At 37.9% G+C, this 24234-nt stretch overlaps 1 protein-coding gene across 1 annotated transcript in view; it reads right to left on the bottom strand.

Annotated features, from left to right (window-relative positions):
* Positions 1 to 24234, bottom strand: part of TTN (titin) — a 284943-nt gene that overhangs the window by 225825 nt on the left and 34884 nt on the right. The window contains exons 29-45 of the mRNA XM_066233115.1: positions 23869 to 24150; positions 23172 to 23438; positions 22801 to 23073; positions 22407 to 22670; positions 22051 to 22311; positions 19737 to 19997; positions 18551 to 18814; positions 18198 to 18458; positions 17815 to 18075; positions 17146 to 17406; positions 16494 to 16635; positions 16240 to 16405; positions 14881 to 15112; positions 12792 to 13076; positions 12443 to 12568; positions 7205 to 7393; positions 1796 to 1852 (exon numbers count right to left, since the gene is read on the bottom strand). Of these exons, the coding sequence (XP_066089212.1) occupies positions 1796 to 1852; positions 7205 to 7393; positions 12443 to 12568; positions 12792 to 13076; positions 14881 to 15112; positions 16240 to 16405; positions 16494 to 16635; positions 17146 to 17406; positions 17815 to 18075; positions 18198 to 18458; positions 18551 to 18814; positions 19737 to 19997; positions 22051 to 22311; positions 22407 to 22670; positions 22801 to 23073; positions 23172 to 23438; positions 23869 to 24150 (3852 nt within the window). The remainder of the gene's footprint in view (positions 1 to 1795; positions 1853 to 7204; positions 7394 to 12442; positions 12569 to 12791; positions 13077 to 14880; positions 15113 to 16239; positions 16406 to 16493; positions 16636 to 17145; positions 17407 to 17814; positions 18076 to 18197; positions 18459 to 18550; positions 18815 to 19736; positions 19998 to 22050; positions 22312 to 22406; positions 22671 to 22800; positions 23074 to 23171; positions 23439 to 23868; positions 24151 to 24234) is intronic.

Below are 24234 nucleotides of genomic sequence, written 5' to 3'. Positions count from 1 at the left end.
TAAAACATCCTCTTATGTCAGATTTACTTTCTAAATAGTCTTCATCATACATAAAATCTGTTTTCTTGCCAGGACTTACTGACTTAAAGTGTATAGTTCGCATCATTCCCTTTTGTTCCATGTCTTGTTTTTTATTAAAGGGAGAGCCAGTAAATCTCAGGTCAACCTTCACCCTGTCCTCTCTCCTTTCAGCTAACATCTCTATGTTTCCATGTGTCTGTTCTGCCTTTTTCAGAAATTCTAAATATTTCTCATCTTGCCCTTTTTGGATAACAAGCAGCGATGCAGTTGATTCGGCACACCCTTCACTACTAGTTGCTAACACTCTATAACTTCCAGAATCTCTGTCTTGGACCCTTTTAATCTCTAAGCTGGAAGAGTGGTCATGTAAATCACTCTCCGTTTTTATAACCCGCCGGAGACCTGTTGGGATAGGCCGATTGTTATGAAACCAAGTCATTTCTGGAGTTGGACAGGCAATTAATCTACACGTAAAGACAGCAGTTTCTCCTTCTAAAACATATTTAAATGTAAGTTTTTGGGTGAAAGAAGGCTTGAAATATTCAGGCCAGGAGCTTGTGGATAATATTCTACTTGCATATCTTTTAGCAGCTACAGAGCTGTGGTCTAAGTCTTCAGAATCTGAAAAGGCTTCACGTGTATCTCTTTCTGAATGTTCAGATTCCTCTTCGGAGAATAATTCTGAAAAAGAAATAAAATTATAAAGCATTTTACTATTTTCCATAGTGTTTGAAAAAGTTGAAAATAAATGAAATTGCAAAATAGAAAATGAAATAAAATGCATGCTACAGATTCTCACAAATCCATAAGAAAATTCACTCACCATATTTGTTCGAATAAACGCAACACCATGCTCTGTTTAAAAGATTCTGACACGAAAATCGTTCGCTGTCTGGTCTTTTCTTCAAACTGTTGAAATTTCTTCTTGAACAAGCAAAAAATGAATTTCAAAATAACATGTTCCTGTGCATATTTGTTTTGAGAGCAGGAAAACTTTGTTCCTTTGATGGCTAAGAGGAAAATCTTACCTGACTTGCAGAGAGTGGAATAAACGCCCTTTCTGATTCTTTTGATTGTAGATGAAATTATTATATTTTTGAGAGTTAACTATTTTAAATATATATACAAGAACTGTAACCATAAATAGCTAAAATAAAATGAGAAGGCGTTTATTCGAACTAATACAGCCATAAAGTCACAATGTTATACAAAGAAAAGCAGGCAATAAATGTCACATAAGGCAGCTATCTGCAAGCCAGCGTAAGAGACATATCAATGTTAAAATGATATATGTGCATGAAATGGAGACTAGAATGGGAATGTAACATTTCTCACACACCCTAAATAAAGTAGCATTTCCATCATAATTCACTCATGACATTGCATTCTGAAAATGACAGCTAGGTTACTTTCTACTGTTCCCACTTAATCCACTGCGATTTTGGACACAAACTTCTATTTCATGATGTCATGCATTAAGATTCCAACTTTTTCTAATACATACTTTTTAAAAATGGCTGTGAACATGAAATTGAATATGGCTGATAAATTTCAAATTCAAGATTTTAAGTGACTCTAAAACAAATTACTATGAAATGCATGTAACCGTCAGCATACTAAACCAGGCATGCGACATAGTAATATATACTCTAAGAGATATATTTGTACGTCTATGTCATTTTTTCTCAATAATACTAAAAGAAAGAAGGCAGCTCAAGGATTCTATTAATCCTTCAGAATTTCTACTTAAGTCTCACATTCAGTTTAATAATACCTTTCATTTCCACCTCAACTTGCTGTTCCATTCTCTCATGCAAAATTGATTCAGGAGCTAAAATGGAAAAAAAAGAAAAGAAAACTTAATTATTAATTCCAGATACTTTTTGCCTCAATTTATGAGTCATTCATACAGTTACAATTTTCTCTTTGTTATAATAGAAAACAACATACCCTAAATGCATCAAAAAACTTCATGCCAAATAAATCAGTGAGCTGATAAAGTATGTGACCGTGTTGACAGGGAGATTTTAAAACATTTTTATTTTCAGTTTGCCATGAAATTTTCACATTTAGTTCTAGAATTCTCCATGCCTTCACATGCATTCAGGATAGTAAAGGAAAGATTTTTTTTGAATGTCTTATTAATCGAACACTGGCGAAGAGATGAAGTCATATTTAGAAGAAACATGCATTTTCTAACATGCCACCTTTAGTTGATGACTAGTCTCAGTTTTTCCTGCAGAATTAAACATTTTGAGCTAGTAAATACTCCTTTGGTTTAAAACATTAAAGTACTCAAAGTTCAATTACAGATTAAGAGGCAAAACAGCGTCATTCACTCAAAATTGCTTTTATTGCATAAGGAAAAGGTACAGTCTTCAGACACGATCGTCTCTGGGCAGCATCTTCAGGAAGGCAGACACCCGGGTGCCACGCTCCACCCTCAGCTCCCGGGGCCTCGTGTCAGTGTGCTCGACTCCCTGGGTTCTCCGTCCCTTGTGGTCTTTGTCATGAAGTCAATGACAAACTCGACGTTTTCTTTGACGATTCTCTCTGTACTTCAGGGGTTGTTCTAATTTGTGACTCTTTGAGTGTTTTAATACTTTTAGTCTCTGAACCAAGGGTAATTTTTGAAACTGCTCTGGTTTGCGATTCTTTTGCTAGGTAAGAATAAAGTTAGGAAAAGGAATAAATTAGCTGTGTTTGTAAGAGCGCAAGACATGTTGAATTTAAAGAAGATGGAATGTCATTAGGATGAGAAGGAAAGCAGCACATTAGTCCCCAAACTACTAGATAAAATACCTATGCTTCCTATGCGCGTAACACCTCAACTCAAACTGACTTAAGGGGTTTTACATTCTTAATTGATCTTCGTGGATAACTACGTAGCCTATGTAAAGTCATTAGGCCAAAATAAAAGAGGGACATATAAAAACTGGCCTTAGATTAGATAACTGGATAACTGCGTCAGATTCTTCCCTCTTCAAACACTTTAAAGTGGCTTATGTTTTAACTTTCTTAAGAACAACTAAGGCAGTCTGGACTTTCGAAGATAAAAATGTCCATGCTCCAAGGACACTTTAATAATATTTAATTGGGACTAGAATTCCTGGGGCAAAAATGTGCAATTAAATCCCCTCTGGGAACTTGACTTTTAAGCACTGTACTACGGCACTAGGTCTTTAGGAAACAAGTTGAAAGACAGACATTTTTAACACTTCCACAGCACTGCTAACTCCCTATTAAATTGCTGCAGGAATGGTCAGTTGTCACATACAAGACTTGTAGGTGACTCCAGATAAATAGTAACTCTATGATTACTGTGCTATCCAGCAGCTGCAGTCAACTCTCTGGATGGTAGAATTTTCTATCTCATTTGCATAACTAGAGCTAAGATCTTGATATATTTCTTGTATGGGCTTTGGAAATATAACCAGGAATAGCTATATAATGAAATATCAGCTTAAGAAAGAAAAAAGCCTCCTTTGGGGCAGCGAAGAGTGTAGATACATTAAGTGAACTGAAATTCAGGGTAGAAATGGCTGTGCTCGTAGCACTGTATTGGCCTCTGCTCATGTCTAACAACTCAAAAATAGTATGGTCAGATCAGGGAATAACCTGAGGTCACAGCTCTCAACCAACCTTTAGAGATGCCGGAACTTCTGCCAGCTTTCTCCCATAGGACTCAGTGAAGCTCCTTTGTCTACAGATACACAGCACAGACGTCTAGTGCCTTAAGAATAGTTTTCTTATTTTATCAGTATCTAAAAGTCTATGGATAAGAGGAAGAAGCTATCCTTTGCTCAGAAAAATTTATTTATGTCTTCCCAGACACAGGGGAGAATCAAGCACAATAACAAAAATAATGATCTTGCCATGAGATAATTCTGCAATGTCCAGATGTTCTGAGGCTATAAATGCAGCATGATTTATTGAGAAATATCTAGAGACTACTGATTTTGGTCCACATAGCTCCACTATTTTAAGTGCCTAATTTTTTTTAAAAAATGGCTTCTCGTAAATAGTAAGAATCTCCAGATCTGAAAACGAAGGTCAAATGAGAGTTTCCGAGCCTCCTGATACTAAAACAATTAAATTTAAATTTAGCACAGGGTAAGACACAATAATAATTACTCAAAAAATACTTGAACTTTTAATATCTTAACCTTCTGTGGTCAGTTCCTAGGTGGCACATTTTGTAAACATTAGAAAAGGAGTTCATGTGAAATGAACCTTAACTTCCTGAACCTGGATTTGCAAGTTATATACTTCCTAAATCTAAACTGGGAACTTAAATGTTCTAACAAGTTTGGCCAGTGACTTGGCCAACTTTCAGAAACCATTTATGAATATGGTTTTAATTTAGAGATACTCTAATTAATATATTCACTGATTCACTTTGCATGGCAGAGAAGCTGCAGAAAGCGATGAGGATGAAATGGAGCAAGTCATAGCTAAAAGTCAAATAACCACCTTCTACACTTAGTATGGCTGACGTGGTCTTCTCTCCATACTCATTGTGTACAGTGCAGCTGTACCGTCCTTGGTCTACCGGCTGAACATTGCATATGATAAGAAACTGCATATTTCCATCTTGTGACGGCTTCACTCTCTCAGACGCCTCTATCTTTACACCTTCATGAGCCCAGGTTACATCCATGAAAGATCCATCTTCTAAAACACAGAGGAACTGAGCAGTGTCTCCACACTTTATAGACAGGTCCCGAAGATGCAGAAGAATCTTTGGCGCCTCCTCCATCGTCTCTTCAGCACAGGTCTCAGATAACTCAGTGCTTTCTGTCACTTGGGAAAGGGATGCAGGATGGTGCAACCCTACATCTCGAACGAACGCAGCTGTGTGGGTTGACCTTTGAGATATACTTTCAAAAACCTGCACTTCACATTCATATGATGATCCTTGAAAGGACTTAGTTTCGTTTTGGGATATTCTGCTCTCCTGCTTTGTGAAAGAGGACTCTGCCACTGCCTGGGACTTGGTGGACTCTCTTACATCTTTTCCAGAACTTTGCCTAGCTAGGGCGTGCACTGTATAATCAAGTGACAAGAAAAATAAAAGAATATTAAGATAGAGGCTTTGTCACTTGGCGAGGTTAGTAACACAAAATGGCATGGAAGATGAAGATGAAAGATGTCATTGTCACTTGGAAGCAGCATGCCAGATGCAGTATACTGTAAGATGTCGGGATCAGACCAAAGAAAATTCATTCTCAGTGATCCAGTGATGAATGAATGGATGATGAAGGCTCATGCAGATGCCAAACAGTATCTGGGTTTTTTCTTCCATTGTCATTGCAGTTATCCAGAGTCTGTCTCTCTCTCTCTCTCTCTCTCTCTCTCTCTTTCTGTCTCTCTTTTCTCTTTCTGAGATAACATTTGCCCTCCCTCCACCATATACTTTGTAAAGAATATACAGCAAATAGAGCATAATGAGATGTTTAGAAAATTAAAAATGTTAAGTGGAGCTGATGCCTAACAAAATAACTGCTAAGACAACGCACAGAACACCTTGTGAGACTTAAAGTACACAGGTTAGCCCATAATTGAGAGGTAGGGGTAGGAGACTGGTGGGTGTTACTTCATTAGTAGATTATGGACTGACCACAATATGCAGTGAGACACAGAGCTGAGACTCTCATTAGTAATAGTGGGAGTAGGAAGTAGGCAGCAAATCAAAGTCTTTGGAACAAGATGGGCTTTACCTTCTGGAGTCACTGTGAGTGTTGCTGCACAAGTGGCTTTCCCAGCGCTATTGGCTGCTTTGCAAGAGTACTGCCCAGCATGCTCTGAGTAAGCATCAACTATAAGCATTAAAGCCATGCCTGTGGACTCCTCAAAATGGAAAACTATATCTTTTGCTGGTAGAATTGGCTGCTGGTTATGAAACCACTGGATTTCTGGCTTGGGAATGCCAGATACCCTGGTATAAAATCTGACTGTCTCCCCGCTGTGCACCCTGAGGCTTGATAGAGGCTGGATGAAGACGGGCTTTTGGCCAAGGGACTCCTTCTTAAATGAAAATGATGAAGAGATATGCCATTGGGAGTTTGATGTAACTTCTTCAAGTTTGCTAAATCCTGAAAAGAAGCATGCCAACCTTTAATGTTGTACCCTGCACTGAAACCAGAACTCATTTGGAGTTGTCTGCAGATCTGTCGCGAATTTCAACAGCGGACTAGAATCCAGTCCGTTCCTAATGCCTTGTCAATGTAAGTCAGTAGTGATTCCAAGTCCCACAAGTTCACTTCCAGTTTCCAGACAAACAAGCTAAGACCTCAGTTGTCTAAAGAACTTCACTATATTGTTTATAAAGGCAGTATTGGAGTATGCAATTGGTATATTTTCTGTTTTTATTTTTACCTTGTGGTTGTAAAACCAGCTTTTCTAGTTTGCAAACCACTTTAAATTAGTTATTTAAAAAATCTGGTTATTTTAAGTAATTATAATTGAAGGAAAAAAAATCAAAAGTTGCCTTAAATCCTTATGTATTTGTACATGCTCAATACTATGTAGACTAAATTAGCTCAGGAAAAATACTCTGTAATAAATATTGTTATCTTGTTTTGAATCAAAGTGACCCCTACCACCCCCATCATCAGAGAAGTGTTTCTGATTATAATGTAAGAGACCCAAGTAACATAAATGCTAAACCATCCTAGGTCCGGCCCCCCCTCAACCCTCAGGAATTCAGCAGGTGAGTAGTACTGTTGCTCGTATACAGAGCTGAAATCTTCCAGCGTCACCTCCGTGAAATCAGAATTATGTCAACACAGTGGGGGCATGGTGACACTCTTAGATTTAATTTTTTTTAAATTTTCATCCTAGCCAAATAAAAAAACAAATATACCTATTTCTTTACATACATTTCTCCCCATTCTGATACATGCCGATCAGGAAGCACGAAAGCTGGTGATGAGAGCAATGCATTATGACAAAATGTTATGGTGACAAAGCAGGGCAAAATAAAAAAATAATAATGGCACATGATTCATCATGACAACAAGTGAATGAAAAATGAAAACATCACATATAACATGAAAACAATTAGTTGTTTTAAAAGAGAATGATAAGACCAACCATGATTTACATGGAATTTTTAGTGATTGTTACTGACATGAGATTAGATCTATATTGAAATCTGGTTCTTAAAGTTGTTTTACTCTACCTTCTAGTCGCAAGTTGGCTGTGCTTGATACTTGGCCAACGGCATTATTAGCAACAAAAGTATATATTCCTTCATCTTCTGGATAAGCTTCAGCAATTTCCAGTTGGTAAGTGTCTTCAAACTGAGTCATTCTAAAGAACCGAGATGGCTTGATTTTCTTGTCTTTGCTATACCAAGACACTTTCAGATCTAAAGCACACAAAAAAAAGGAGATTTAAAGCAAAAGATCAGGTGGATATTTTTAATTCACCTACAAACACAGTATTGATTATACTAGTGACTATACTTCATGTTTATCTTCATAACATTGTACTTTTCTTTTAGGCATACCATATCTCTTATATGATTTCTTTTCATCTTTAAGAAGGAAACATGATTCTAGAAAAATTCAGCTTATAGATGGGTTGTAATGTTTGAAAAATTTAAATTTGAATATATTCTTTTAATAACCCATTTGCATGTCATGTGGTAGAAATAGGGAAAAGATGTTGACATGTTCAGTGACCTTGAGAACAAGAACGTCCAGAGAAACTCTCATCATGAAGAGTTTGATCTGGGATTGTGGTTTCCTACTGGGACAGAAAGTGAAGAAAATCTGACTTCTGATGTGCAGAAGGAGCAATCAAAGAGAGAGATGTAAAGATTAACAACCCACAAAATCTAAAATAGGCCAAAGAAACACAAAGCCCTGTATTTTTTAATTACCAAAAAGCAAGTATCAAAAACTCTCTGCACCACAGAAAATAGTTTTCGAATTAAAAATAATTTTTACAATAAATGGAAAGAAAGAGTCATGGAATTTGGGCATCTTAGATATACTTGGCTTTTGCTAACAAGGAATTGAACCATTTTAAAGTGATAGAAGATAAAAACACAAAACAAGAGATAAAATAACATTATTATGTTGTTAAGGTGATGGGCACTTCGGTGGCGCAGTGGATAGAGTGTTGACCTGGGACGCTGAAGACCCAGGTTCAAAACCCTAAGGTTGCCAGCTTGAGTGCAGGCTCACCAGCCTTTGTGCAAGGGTGCCAGCTTAAGCATGGGATCATTGACATGATCCCAAGATCACTGGCTTGAGCCCAAGGTTGCTGGCTTGAGCGAGGGTCACTGACTCAAAAGAAAAAAAATAGAAGTATATATATACTTCCATTAAAACAATAACCCTGTAAGTCAAAAGTGGATTTAAATTTATTTACTTGTTTTTAAAAGCCACAATCAAAGGCATTTTGTTTTTAGAATACAGTCCCTATATAACTTCTGCATCTCAGTACCAACCGTGGGCATCATCTAATAATCCAATCATCTTGCATTCATTTGTATTTAGTGCAAATATTGGTTTACAAAAGTTATCCTCCTTTACATGATGGTGTGAAGTTGTTTATAAACTAGAGGTTCTTTTAAAGAAAGAAACCTTTTCACTTCTTTGATAAGAACAAAAAAAGGTAGAAAATGTAATCTTCACATTGCAATTTACCAGCTGTGTGATCTTAGACATGTCATGTAATCTCTCTGGACCAGTTTTCTCATTTGTAAAATAAAATGCATAATAATTTATGGGCTGTTCATTGTATAAAATTGGTGTGTGAATTAAATGGCATACATTCTGAAAGGGCGTTATCAACAGCTAGCACAAGTCAGTCATTAAAGCAAGAATGTCTAACATCATGGAAGGAATCAGCAATGCATTAAATAACATGCCAAAAGACAGGCCCATGTGCGATCATCCTATAACCATTCAGTTAATTTGTTTAATCATCAACGGAAATGGAAGGATAAAGAGTGGGTTTGCATCCTAATTCTCACAACTTCTTTTGGTGAACTGAATGAGCATAAGACTGACATGAATTGACAACAATAAATGAGCTAAAAGTTGAGACTTGTATTGGCAATGGACGTGGTGCTTCTGTCTGAGCTGCCACTATCTGTGTTGGTCATTGGCTTCTTGGGGCTTGTATGAGGCCGTCCCACTGCCCCTGTTCCTCACCTTCACCACTCCATTATATTTGGTTCCTAAATCTTATTCATTCTACCTCCTGAATTCTAGAATTTTTTTAACTTTATTGTTTTTTTGTTTTTTTTTTTTAGAGACAGAGAGAGAGAGAGAGAGAGAGAGAAGGGAGAGGAGCAGAAAGCATCAACTCTTATATGTGCCTTGGCCAGGCAAGCCCAGGGTCTTGAACCAGCGACCTCAGTGTTCCCAGGTCGACACTTTATCCACTGTGCCACCACAGGTCAGGCCTGAATTCTATAATTTATCCCTTTCTTTCCCCCTAGTCCCTTCCTCCAGCCTCACCCTCCACTCTCTGAATTCCTATCACAGTATTGTTTCTAAAAAGCAAACTTGATCATGTGACCAGGGGCTTAACAATCCTTGACTGGCTCTTTAATGTAAACAAGATAAAATCTAAAATCCTAAGCAGAGAATACCAAATGCATCTGGTCCCAGCCATCTTGCCTATTCATTACATCACTTTCTACCCTACTTAACCCCCTTGCCATCTCCCACACACGAAGTGACTTTGTGAATGTGATTCTCTGCCTGAAACACCCCTGCGCTCAATGACCCTACTGATTCTTCGATGCTCAATCCATGCATTGTTCTCTGTCTCCTAGATACAGAGCACTATGTACAGGGGATGTTACAACGCTTACAGTCTGGAATAGAGTTGTGCATCTCCTCACTTTCACACTGAACTCTAAGAAGGGAAAAGCCAGGTGTTGGTATCCCTAGCGCCTATTGTAATGTCTCAATAGCAGGAACACAAATGTTGGGAGAATAAAACGGAATAGATGCCTAAATAAAAAATAGGCCTCCATCATTGTCAGAAAAATCAGTGATCGCTTCACTTAGCTAGCTTTCATTCTGTAAGCATCCAAATGATTCTGACTCTTCTGCAGAATAAATCCTAGCAAACACAAGTTTTACACTTCTATTTTTCCAAGTTGCTCTTCTGCCAGCAGGTGGCACCAGAGACCACCCATAGGCATCATTTTTACTGTCATAAAGCACCACCAGATTGCTCAGGACCATGTTCCAAACTTCAAGTTTTGAGTTCCCCAAAACATGTGACTGCAGCTTCTGAAGCCTTATAATTTTTTTTCAATTTATATAAATCAGAGATGCACTTAATTTCTCAAGGTAATGATGACCAAAAATGGTCAGAGGAAATTCTATAAATATTTTCAGTCCTGGGGGCATAAAACTATGTAATTTGGTAAGCTTTTAAAAGTGCATTTTATGTAATAAACTTAATTTCTGTCATTTAAAAATATTTTTCAAGAGGATGCTAAATCCTGTGTATGTATATAAATATTAACATATATAGAGTTAATAATTTCATGAATTAATAAACTCTATTCAAACACTTAAAGGCATCAATCATATAGAAGAGATAGAGATTTTTTTCTCTTTTTCTTCCTACCTACTTGGAATCTAACAGAGGGCTTCAAATGTATTTTTGCAACACCTTAAAGTCAAGACTATAATATGATCTATAAAGTAAAAAGCACTATACAAATATTTTAAAAATATTTTATTATTTTGGACAATCCATGGGTAAGTATATTTGTTTGAAAATTTTCTAAAAATTTAATAAATGGATAAATTATTTAGTGCAGCTTTAATGAATTTGATATTAAAATGTATTTTTCTTTATTGTGTTAAAAATTTTATCAAAAGAGTCCTCATTTCTTGATATTTAGTATTTCTCAAATAATACGCTTTGAAATGACAAAGGCTATGCTATTTGTCCATGTTGGTACCAGGATTCTATGTTTATATAATTCCTCTCTATAGCTATAATAGAATTAATATGTTAAGCAGCAGTTCCTTGCCAGCCATGCTTATAGGTACTTTGCATACATTATATCCTTTAATTATGCTCATAAAATCAAACAAGTCCATTTGGTTCCTAGATTAACATCTTCATCCCAGAGGAAGAAATCATTAGGACATAGCAGCCCAGTTGAAATATTAACTTGTTCAGAACGAGAGCTTTCAGTAGTGTAATACTGGGCCATAAACTAATGGGAGAAGCATACTAAACAAAACAATAAAACTTATTAGAAGTGCTATGAGATGCCCAGGATTTCAGAATTTTCCTTTGGTGGTAGTATATGTAAGACAGTTAGATAAGGGGATGATTCTCATTTTGGATGAAGTTGAATTATTTTGCCCCTATCTGAGGTCAGTCTACAATCATAATTGGCTTGAAATGGCTTCAAACATTTTTGTTACATTCTATCAAGGTCATATTCCTGGGGTTGGGGAAGGCTTAGTGGTATTTGGGTAGCATGCCCCAATTAAAAATCCTAACTGATCGAGGGATTACTATATGATTGGGTAGCGTGCCAATTGCTGACCTGGGTTATCTAACGTAATCCTGATAATAGTTTTAAGTGATTGGTATTAATCATCCAACAATCATTAATGTGTCTAATCAATAGTGCTTATTGAGTATCTGCTATATGTTTGGAGCTGCTCTAGGACAAAGATCTACCCCTGCTCTCATGGGATTTCCCTTCAAATTACTACTGTGTTACAGGCAGCAGGTTCTAGGGACTAAGACAGAATCCATGACCTCAGGAAATGTACATTCTAACATTGAATGTAGTACAGTATTATTTCCATTTTATTCATGAGGGAAAGAATAAAGAACCAGAGATATCATATATTTGCCTAAGGTCACACAGAGGAGCCAAGATTCAAATCCAACCTCTCTGACCATAAAACCTTTACTTTTGACCACTACCGGACAATATAGCTTTTCACACAAATATTGAGATACTTTATAATGTCTTAATATAAATAGACCCTTCTTTTGAATCTTTTGCAAATGCTATTATACTTAATTTTAATTATTAATTATAATTCCTACTATAGTTTCAAGAGCTAACAAAAGTGCAACTTATAATCATAAAGAAAACATGAAATTTTTTTGAAGTTTAAAGCATTGAAAAATACTGATCTAATTCTTTTTTTTTCAATGTGGCAAGAAAAAACACATAAAATCTACCACCTTAATCATTTTTAGGTGCACAATCCAGTATCAAAAAACACTGCTCTAATTATTAATTCGATATTTCAAGGAAGTCTTCTGGAAGAGTCCCATTAAACTTTAAATTATGCATGAGAGATGTTTGTGATGAAGAAAAAGGTAAGAAAACTCCCCCAGCCCCACGCTCCCTATCATTCTTTGAAAATATGAGCAATGGTCCTGTTGCTTGTAAACCTACCTGTTCCAGAAACGCGGCACTGAAAGCGAGCTGGCCGTCCCTCCGAAGTGACAGTGTCCTGCAGTGGGGTGACGATGGCGGGAGGATAGACTGGCATTTCCTGATCCGGAGACACAACCTCTGGAACTAAAGAGAAGGACCACAAGATTTATCATGATTGAGTCATCATTCAGACCTCATAGGATGGAGCATGCCAGTTTATCTTAATTTAGCTCACAGCGGAGCACTTTCAGAGTTTCCAAGCTGAGTAAGCAGTCTACTTCTATGAGCTCCAAATTATACACTGGGAGAACACAAAAGCTGGTTCTCAGGTTTTATGATAAGCCAGGAAGTAGCAAGACATCCCTACCTTCCACGGAGAGGGAAGCTGCGGTTGTGACAACCCCATAGTCATTCTTGGCTTCACAGGTATAGACAGCTGCGTCCTCCGGGAAGGCTTCAATCAGCAAAAGCGTGTACTCTTGCCCATCGTGGAGAAATTTGCACTTGAAGCCAGTGGAAAGCAGCTGCTCTTCCTTGTACCAGGAGATCTTGGGCTGTGGTCTGCCTGATATGACAGCACAGAAGCGGGCAGGCTTGCCGGATTGCACAGTCACAGGCTGGAGCTCCTGCAGAACTTGGGGCGGTTCTGGGGCTGAGAGGAAATGAAAAAAAATAGCTCATGAAAAAGTGCAAAAACACAGGAGAGCCCATGAAACTCTACATTGATTTGTTTTCAGGTGGTTACGCACCTGGAAGTAAAACTTTGGAATTATGATATCTTTACTTGCCTCAGAATACTACGAGGGCATTCTTTGTGCTGGGTGGGGGGCACTTGGAATTGTGTCCTTAAATAGAAGGAATAGCTCTAGAAGGATACGTTAGATATTTTGCATGGGAGCAGAGGGTGCTGGACGTGTTTCTCAGCATGATTACCTCTGTTTCTGGCTAGGGTCTGGGTGGGGTTGTAGCAAGAGCCTGTACCCTAAAGAATTCTAGAGCAACTTCCACATCCTATTTATTTTTAAAAGTCATTTGAGCAAATTATGTAGTAAGATGGCTCATCTCATTCAGGTTTGTTTGTTTTGCAAATACTTGTGGATATGTTTATAGGTGTTTGTTTATATACTGGTGCCAGTGAAGTGTATCTGTGAATATGAAAGGAGGAATGAAGGTTATTTCAGATCCAGTTAAATGTAAGTAGGTAGATTTTTTTAAAAATCAGCTTTCATATTATGCTAATGAAGGCATATTCTTAGTGTTGTCATGAGGGTAATTCATGGAACCCAGAAATGAAGAGAAATGACTTCCGCGGGACTGGTTTCTAACACTGCCATAGAAAAGACTTTTCCTTTCCTGTGCCTCAGTTTCCCCACTACTTATATAGAAATAATAATAACTGGATACAGGCCCATTTGGTCTCGTAGGGACTGAGGGAAACAATATGGTTCATTTTTGTGAACCTTCAGATTACTTCTCTAGTCCCTTCATGGGTCCCAGGGGTATTTGTTCAGACCACTTCTTATGGCCAATGATAAGGAAGGATTGGGATGGAGGTGTCATTTCTCTGTGTATCTGGGTTAGTCTCAGATCTAGGCCAGCCTCAAATTCAGCTCCAAGGTTTCTAATGAGGAAAGTGCATTACTCTTAGGACATGTTAGTATGTGGAATTCTCCCTGCAAAGTAAGAGCCCCTGGCCCTAGAGCTGGGGGAAGAGAAAAACTCATTCCACATCGCCTGTGGCTCTCTAGGTCCTCTATGGTCTCAAAGGGGACCTCTGGGTTCCCCAGGCACTGCAGACTAGTGGCTGAAAATGTTTTTATCACTTGATAGTGTGGCTAGTCCTTAAGCAGTTAGGGCCAAGGGCAGACAGCTAGAATTGCTGAATGCTATATCTAGAAACCCATTTGGGGTATATTATTTTTTTCTTTTTTTAAGTTGGATTATTGGGGTGACATTGGTCCATTATGCAGGTTTCAGGCGTGCAGTTCTACAACACACCATCAGTACACTGCACCATGCATTCGCCACCCAGTCTCCTCCCATCGCCATTCATCCCCTTCACTCTCTTTACCTCCCTCTTAACCACTTTCCCCCCTGCAATCCCCACACTGTTGTCTGTGTTTGTGAGGTTTTTTTCTTTGCTTAATCGCTTCACCTTTTTCATCCAGCCGCCAACCCCTTTTCCCTTATAATTGACATGCAAGGCATGTTAAATAGTGTTGACCAACAAATAAAGATCTAGCCATCAGGTGTTTTTTTTGGAAATGACATCTTAACAGTTGTTTTAACAGCTGCCACACCTTTTCCATAGGTATAACGTGAAAATGAATACAGATGTAAGCACATGAATACCGTAAGTCTTTTAGGAATTACCCAGAAACTTCCAGAACTTTAGTAATTTATAGGGGAGAGTTATTCCAAGTAGATCCACAAAATACGTTAACATCTCTACCTACCATTGACATAGAGAGTCACAGAACTCCTGTTCCTTCCTGCGACAAAGGTGTATTCACCGGCGTCACTGTGTCTGGTCTCAGAGATAAACATCCGGTGGATTCTTCTCTCTATAACATACTGGTACCGTTCTTGAATTTGGAAATTGATTTCAATGCCATCCTTATACCAGTGGGCATCAACATCATCTTCATTGACCTCAAACTCCACGACAGCACGTTGTTTCTCAATCACCTTTTGATGAAGCAACATAAAAAGAAAGTTGAAGCCCTGGCTTCCTTGCACTTAACCTGTTCTACAATGTGCTCATTTGAAAAGCATGTAAACCCTAGTATGATGATATAATAACTTGACTGGTTATAGCACATTCTAATGTTTTCCTGTCTAGCCTTGGACAAATGGTACTCAAACTTCTTCAGCAGAGAATCATGTTTATACCCGCATTGAGGAGGTTTCCTAAAGAAGCAATGATTTTATTCTTAAATGTTGGCTCGTTAATTAATAATAACAGAAATGATGATACTTTACATCTGTGGCCTTTTTATTATTTATAAAACTCTTTTAAGTGAATATTCTATTTGATATCATGGGATATAAACAATAACCTTGTGGACGAGGTAGGAGCTGTTTTAAAAGTGAGGAAGTCAAGGTTCAGAATTGGACAACAAAGGGTGGAGGGCATATCCAGGTTGTCTGAGCCCTCACTGAATGCTTTGTCACGATGGCCTAAGGCCTACAATGCTTGGCTCTTCTTGGATGAGCAACACGGTAAAGCTAAACTCAACTGGTATTTTCTTAACATGTTACCTCCATGATATCATGGGGGGGGGAATGGCACCCATGAGCACAAGCTCTGCACATGTAGTCGGCAGCAAAGGCGTTTGATCAGCATACTTGCTAGGAATCCAGCTTCCCTCAAACTGATCCTCCTCTTGGACCTCAGAGTGTTCCCAGCAAAGGCCCTCGATATCTGCCTTGTCATAGTAGGCAGCTTCCGAGAAAATGCTACCTTGCTATAAATTCCCTTAATTCTAGTTGATGTGGGAACACCACCACTTAAATTTTAGTTTTTGTAAGGTTGGTGCTGTTTGGCAAGTAGCCATTTATTGTATTAGACGGGAAGTTTCTACGGCTGTGTTAATTAAATAATTTTGATAACTGCTAAGAGCATACTTATTCCCTAAGTGAGGGGAAACTGTGGCTATATTGATGTCTGTACAAGAATCTAAGCTGGTAACAATCAGCTGAATAATTCATTGGAAGACTGTAGTTAGACAATTTAAAAGTCCATATTTAAAATATAAAATTAGGGATTATGGACTATGGATGATTTCCCCCAAAATCTGGCATGTATACAATACCTGGACCTCCTTTTTAATACTTCGGATGCGAACGTCTCTGCCCTCTACAAAGAGGTTAGCAGTCGACATGTTGCCCCCGGCCACCACTGAGTACTGCCCAGCGTCGGACAGCCGGGCGGATGGAATCAGAAGGCGGTGTACATATTTCTCTTGCTGTGTCTTTATTCTACAAATGAAATGGAAACTGAAGTTTACTGTATGATGACTCAAAGGAAACTGGGAATTACTGGAATGTAGCAAGATGGAAAACTGACCTGTCCAAAATCTGCAACTCTTGGCCATCTTTCATCCACTGCACAGTGATGTCAGGTTCCGAAATTTCACACTCAAACATGGCTCGCTTCTTCTCGAGAACCTTAATGTCCTTAATGTGTTTACGAAATTCTATATGACGAGCTGGAAAACAGCATGTAAAAATTAACCTTTGTAATAGGCTTTATTAAGATATAATTCACATACTATAATATTCACCCATTTAAGTATACAATTCAGTGGCTTGTAGTACATTCAGAGTTGTGCAACAATCACCACAATCAATTTCAGGACATTCTCATTACCCGAGAAAGAAACTATGAACACTTTATTCATCACCCCCCCACATGCACATCCTTCTTATTGTATGTCCTCATATTTTGGCCAATTCATGTCTCTATAGACTGTGCATTCTGAACATTCCATATAAATGAATTAAAACAAAAATGTAATCCTTTGTGACTGGCTTTTTCACTCTGCATAAAGTTTTCAGGGTTCATCCATCCTGCAGCATGTATTAGTACTTCCTTTTGATTGCTGAATAATATTCCACAGCATAGATAGACGACATTTTATTTATCTGTTTTATACATTAACATTTTATATAGTTTGCTTGACACAATTTGTGCGGCCAGGACCGTTATGAAGCCGTACCTTCCACATAAAGGGTGGCTGTCGACGTAGCTTTCCCAGCCGCAAAGGTGTAATCTGCAGCATCTCCAAAATGAACATTCCTGATATTCAGTGAGTGTGTGAGCTTTTTGGTCCTCATCTGGCACCTGTCGGTTGATTTGATTTCCACACCATTCTTTAACCATTTGTAAGAGATGCCTTCATAGTTCACTGTTACCTCAAAGGTAATGGTGTCTTTTTCTTCAGCATTGATGTCCTTCAGCATGGATGTAATCATGATTGCTGCAAAAGGGAAAGAAAAGACATCCACGGAGACTTTGTGTTAGTATAACGTGGGTCAGACCAGGTGCAGAAGGAAAACCTGGAATGTATTTAGTATGTCTGTTAAGGTGATTACAGATCAGAGGTAGGAGCTATGATCCCTTCCAGGTACCCCTTTGTCTACAGGACAATGCTAAGGGATAGGTGAACAGGAATCGCAAGTGACAGACACTGGAACATTCTTCTAAGTAGCCTTTCAATGCTACTCTGATTGGAAATGTTTATACAGGTGGCGATGGTCCTAACTCAGTGTGAACTCTCAATAGACCTGTCAATCAAGAATTTTTCAGAGGACTAAATCAAGAAGGAAACATGTAGCATGTGGAATAACAATGAGCCTACTGGATAGTCTATATAATTTTAACTTACGGGTCACTGTCAACGTGGCACTGACTTGGTCATTGCCACAGACGAATGTGTATTCTGCCGAGTCCTCTGTGCTGGTGTTCATGATCAACAGCTGGTGGAGTTTTCCCTGCACGACTATTGTGAACTTTTCACTCATCTCAATCTCCACACCATTCTTCAGCCACATGGAAGGGACATTGAAGTGGGACACCTCACACTCAAAGGAGGCAGTTTTGGTCTCAGGCACCTCGATGCTTTTCATGGTTTTTGTGATATGTAATGCTTAGAAAAATCAGAAAGTACTTCAGTTAACATATTTCATTTTTAAAGTAAAGGAATCAAACAAACAACTGAATACATGGTAATCATCTAGGGAAATGCTGGCGGGGCGGCCCAACACTTACTCTCCACAAAGAGTTTGGCTTTGCATTCCAGCTGCCCCACCACAGCTGTGTATTCCCCAGCATCCGAGGGGGAAATGTGCTGCAGCATGAGCTTGTGCACCTTCCTTTCTGAGACCAGTCTGTGTCTGTCACTTGGCTTAATCTCCACATTCTTGTGGAACCATTTGACTGGAACCGTGTCATGGGAAACACTAACTTCAAAGGCAACGGTAGCATTCTCCAAGGCGGTCACATCCTTTGGCTTTTTAATGATCTTGACAGCTAATAAGGAAAGTTGAAGTGAGTCAGTGAAATGGTCAACTAAATGGTAACCATGAGATGGCAATTTATAAAGTGTTGCTAAGTCAACTTACTCTCAACATGCAGTCTGGCACTGGCTCCTAGCCTGCCGAGCTTGAAGCCATAAACAGATTCATCCGCAATGGCACAGTTTTTAATTCTCAGAGAGTAAATCGTTCCTTTGACTGAGATATTGTACTTGTCATTGGAGTTCAGCACAACCCCATTTTTGATCCACTGGACACCTTTCACATCAGGGTGTGTTAGCTCAATAGTGAAAACGGCGTCCTGTGTCTCTGTCACTGTGAGATTCTTTAAGGTCTTCTTAATTTTGACAGCTGAAGAGAAATTTATGATTGGTTTAGAAAATAAGAATGAAATGATCAAATAAAAAAAGTCCTAGATAAGATCATTATTCGGTCATCATGCAAATGAATGGTTATAAAACATTCTGCACTTATGTAGCATCTTTGTTTTAAAAGACACCTTGAGATTATTTAGGAAAATCTGGTATACAGTTTGAACTATACATTGTGCAATGATTTTTCTATACTTAATGAGAGGAAATTTGTAGAACCAAATACTAACAGCTTAATAGATTGATTGAAGAAGGGCAAAAGAAGGATGGAGAATGAGAACACTTAATTTAGTTGTTCACAGAGCTGAAACCAAAGAAGCTGATTCTTCACATAAACATCTTAGAAACAATTTGGTGGCCGTGGCCAGTTGACTTAGTAGTGAGCGACAACCCAGCATATAGACAACCTGGGTTTGAATCCCGGTCAAGACACACAGGAGAAGCGACCATCTGCTTCTCCACCCCTCACCCTTTTCCTTCTCTTTATCTCTCTCTTCCTCTCCTGCAGCCATGGCTCAGTTGGAGCAAGTTGGCCCTGGGCACTGAGGATGGCTCCATGGCCTCGCCACAGGTGATAAAAGATAGTTTGGTTGCTGAGCAATAGAGCAGCAGCCACAGATGGCAGAGCATTGCCTGGTAGGGGGCTTGCCAGGTGGCTTCTGGTTGGGGTGCATGCAGGGTTCTGTCTCTCTGCCTCCCCACTTCCCACTTAAAAAGAAAAAAAAATCAATTTTGTACCATGAAGTACATGGCTCATAAAGTAAACTTAGAGAGTTGATAATGGTTTTATGAAAAGAAGACTTATGGCATTCAAAATAGTTATACCATTTAACTTTTAAAATGGTAACTGTCATGAATGTAATGTGATTTGAAATGGATAATTTTTTTATTATATCACTGACCTTCAACTTTGAGTTTAGCAGATGTTTTAGAGGTAGCCACTTTGTAGGTATATTCTCCAATGTCATCTAATTTGGTGATAGCAATGATAAGTCTCCTTTTCTGGCCATCAGATTCACTTTTGATGTTATTAGTTAGTGGTAGGTGTTTGCCATCCTTCAACCATTCGCCTTCGGAATCAGGGTTGGCGACTTCACATTCAAACACGGCTTCCTGAGACTCAGCTACCGTCTGGTCTGTGAGTGGCTTGGAGATGGCCCCTCCTATGGAACAGGAGAAGTACAAGTGTGAGTTCTTTAAAATATTTATACAATAAAGAAATACTTGGATTTATCACATTTAAACTATCAAATTTTAAAGCATAAATTTGATCACCATGAAATGTCTAATAAAATTATTTTAACCCATATTTAAAAGGTATCAGAAACTCTTTCTAAGGATGATGACTGATAACCAGCGAAAAATCCTGGAATTAGGAAGGTTTTGTAAAGGAAGAGCAACTTTCAACTGAATATGGAATCTGAGAACCATAGTGTGCAGCATACTACATGGATAGCCTCTAATACAGTTCCTTCTTCCCCAAAAGCATTGTACTTAGTCTTCTTCCGGATTATTTCCTGGGTATATATCTGATATTTGACTATAAAACAATTTGCTAAACAAAATGTCCAAGTCATCATACTAAAAATCACTGTTTTGACAAATGTCATCTCTCCTGTGAAGTTTTTCCCCCCAGTGCTTCCAGTGTCGTATTCCACCGACAAATATTTACTCCTTCAGCAGTCTGGTTGCTGATGTCCCTCTCTAAATTGTGAATTCCTCAAAAAAAATATCATGTCTTATTCATTTTTGTGTCCCAAGTTCCTAGCAAGGTCTGGCTATGGTAGACAGTTTAAAAATATTGGGTGAAATCACAGAAGAGCTCATAGTTTTTTCTTGTTTTCAGACATTTATTTATTTATAAATATTAATAATTTGTTATAACTAAGCAAATTACATTAACATTGTACTAAAAACTCAATACTCAAAATTGTTTTTTCTTATTCTCGTTTTAAGCTTTACTGAGGCATAACTGACAAAATTATAACATATTTAAAGTGTGTAGCATGATGATTTAATATATATATACTCTGTGAAAGGATTCCCACAATTAAGTTAATTAATACATCTAACACCTCACATGATTTTTTATTTTTGGTGAAAACACTTAAGTTTTACTCTCTTAATAAATTTTAATTATACAACACACAATCATGCATCATTTAATAATGGGGATACAGTCTGAGACATTAGGTGATTTTATTGTGTGAACATCACAGAGTGCACTTACACAAACCTAGATGGTACAGCCTCCTACATACCTAGGCTATGCAGTGTGTAGTCTATTGTTCCTAGGCTACACACCTGTACTATAATTGCATTGAATACTATAGGCAGTTGTAACATATTTAAAAACATGTAGTTTATATTAATTATATTAAAGTTCAGAACCTGAAATTTTGTTTCAGTTTTTTTGTAATCAAATCTCTGGATAAAATCTTATAATGTAATAAACCATGAAACTTTCATATCAAAAAAGAAGACAGTACAATTTAATCACAATGTAATATCCCAGCTCCTCGGTATTTAAATTTTAATGAACCAAACAAATTAATGATGACTTCTAGTTCTTTCCTGACAACTAGTTTATACTTTTTTTTGATTGATTCTTTACTTTAAAGCTAAGAATTTTCACTGAATGAAAGTAGTCTATTTCATGTCATCTGAAAGACAGACACAGATATACTGAGTTATATTTTAAAAATATTCACTGGGTTTATAAACAGTATGAAGGGAGCAAAGCTTAAAGAAGCAAAGTGATTAAAAAAGCAATATATCTTTTGAGTAGGAAAGTTTAAATAAAGCTCAATTCAACAAACATTTATTGACCATCTCTCATGTGCAATATATCAGAGTACCCAAAGGAGGGAAAGAAGCAATTCCAGATTTAGGGAGCTTATATGGGGAAAGAGACAAGTATATGGTAAGGACCATGAAAGTGGCCGCATACAATGATCCTGAGGTGGTGGAGTAAGATCTCATACAAATGAGGAGCTTAAGGAAGGTTTCACAGAAGAGAAAGTATTTGAGTTAGGTCTGCCTGGAAGAACATTTGGAAATCAGGATGGTTGTGACAGTCTTGAGCACATTATTGGCTGTGACAACACCATGGAAGTGAGAAACTGATGGGAATTTGGCAGGGTATGTGAAGCAACTTCTTATGATAAAACCAACTGTCCCACAAAAGAGCTTAGGTTACACGATAAATGTACCAACCTGCCACAGTAAGTTTTCCAGATGTCCGGTTTTCTCCAGCGTAAAATGTATATTCTCCTTCATCATCTTTCATCATATTTAGAAGTGTCAACTTATATATCTTTCCATGAGCTTCAATTTTATATTTAGAACTGGGAGTAATTTCCTTGTCCTTAAAATTCCACAAGACATCAATTCCTGAGTGGGACAGCTCTACCTCAAGGACCACATTTTGGGTTTCCATACAGGTAAGGTCCTGAAGACCTCTTATAATTTTAATTTCTGGGGGAAAGATAAAACAATCACTTGGTTATTATGATATTACTGGGGACATAGAACACTTAAAATAATGATAACTTAAATGGAAGAATCTTTACTTTCTACAGAGAGGTTACAGCTGGTTTCAACTCTGCCAACCATAAACTTGTAAGGTCCTTCATCTGAAGCATGGGTCCGGTTAATCACTAGTCGCTGCTTAGTGCCTTTGACAATAGCATGTACGCGATCATCGGGCTTGATTTGTTCATCATTTAAAAACCACTTAACAGAAGTCACATCAGGAACGGAGACCTTACATTCGAGGATGGCCTTGGTGCCCTCGAGGACGTTAACATCCTTTAGAGGAGTCATGACTTCAACACCTGCAAAATCACATGCACACACACACAAATAAAATATTTATGAATGTAAATTTTGTTTTAAATGCCTGTTCATTAAAGTTCTCTACCTCACTGGACCATGTACACATACACCTATGCAAGTTGCACTCACTATAGACAGAGACGTGCCCACTGGTTGACAGTCCAAGGGATGGAAGGGTGAAGGAGTAATTCCCAGCATCCTCTTTAGTCATGTCTTCAATGAGCAGCATGTGTGACTGTTTATCTATCACAATGTGAACCCGGTCACTGGGCTGCACTTCTTGGCCATCTTTCATCCAGACTCCTTCTACATTTTCTAAGGAAAGTTTAACTTCAAGCTGAACAATGTCACCTTCACAGACTTTTTGATCACTAAGTCCTTGTAGGATGGCAATGGGACGGGCTATGAAATATGGGGAGAAAAAAAATAATTTTATAATCATTGCTTATCAATAAACTATAATGTGCTCACTGCAGGCCAACAGGAATAGGAAAACTCACGCTTCATCTTCAGTTTACAGGTAGTCTTTTTCCCATCAACAACAAAGCTATATTCTCCCTGGTCCTCTTTGGTCACATCCTTGACTGTGAGGTTCTGACGTCCACGGCGAGAAGTAATTGAGTATTTGCCATTGGATTTAAGCTCCACATCATTGTGATACCATTTGCCTTCTATATTTTCTGGGGATATAATGCACTCTAACTCTCCTGAAAATGATTCTGGAACTTCTATGTCCTCAAGTTCTTTTATAAATTCAATAACTGCACCTAAAACATGAGATAAAAAGAAGCTAATTTCTCTGGACAGTTATGCATCTGAACTTAGAATAGAGACAATGCCTTGTATATCTCTATCTCTTCCATACTATTAGAAATATTCTTAATCTCTACCTGCTGATGGACTCAAAAAATAAACATTCACTAAAAAGGAGATAACTTTAATTTTTAAATTATTTTTTAAACCACACACTTATATTTCAGTGAAAAAAAATTAAAAGCAAAACATAAAACCTTGCTATTTAAAAATCTAAATTGTTAATATTCTTAATCAGTAGTATAAATTTATGATTCTTTTTATAGAGCTTATGTCCAATTCCTAACTAATTCATTTTAGGAAGGGAATATTGTATAGCTCATTTTATCAGATATTAAGGGTGACGTTATAACCTAAGTCAACACTGAAAGAATTATTTCCTACCTTCAACAATAAGCTTAGCCGTTGTTTTCACATTTTCATCTTCCACAAGTACACAGCTGTAGTCTCCGGCATCAGTTGGGTCAATCGTCAGGATGGAGAGGAAGTGCACCTTCCTGTCCGAGTGCATCCTGTATTTATCTCTCGAATGAACCCCCACACCATTTTTATACCATTTCACTTTGATAAATGGCTCTGAAGTTTCACATTCAAAGGTTGCCATGGTATCTTTTTCCTTAGCAGTAACATCCTGTAATTCCTGTGTGAAAGTGATCAATTGCTTGGCTACGAGAAAAAAGAAAAAAACAACACATAATATTAAATTAATTTACAGTTTGCATAGTGGGAAGGGAAAATAAAAAGAAATAC

This window comes from Saccopteryx bilineata, chromosome 5, assembly GCF_036850765.1.
Source record: "Saccopteryx bilineata isolate mSacBil1 chromosome 5, mSacBil1_pri_phased_curated, whole genome shotgun sequence".
Lineage (NCBI taxonomy): Eukaryota > Metazoa > Chordata > Mammalia > Chiroptera > Emballonuridae > Saccopteryx > Saccopteryx bilineata.
Note: the sequence above shows the minus strand (reverse complement) of the source record. Positions and strands in the feature narration are given on the sequence as shown.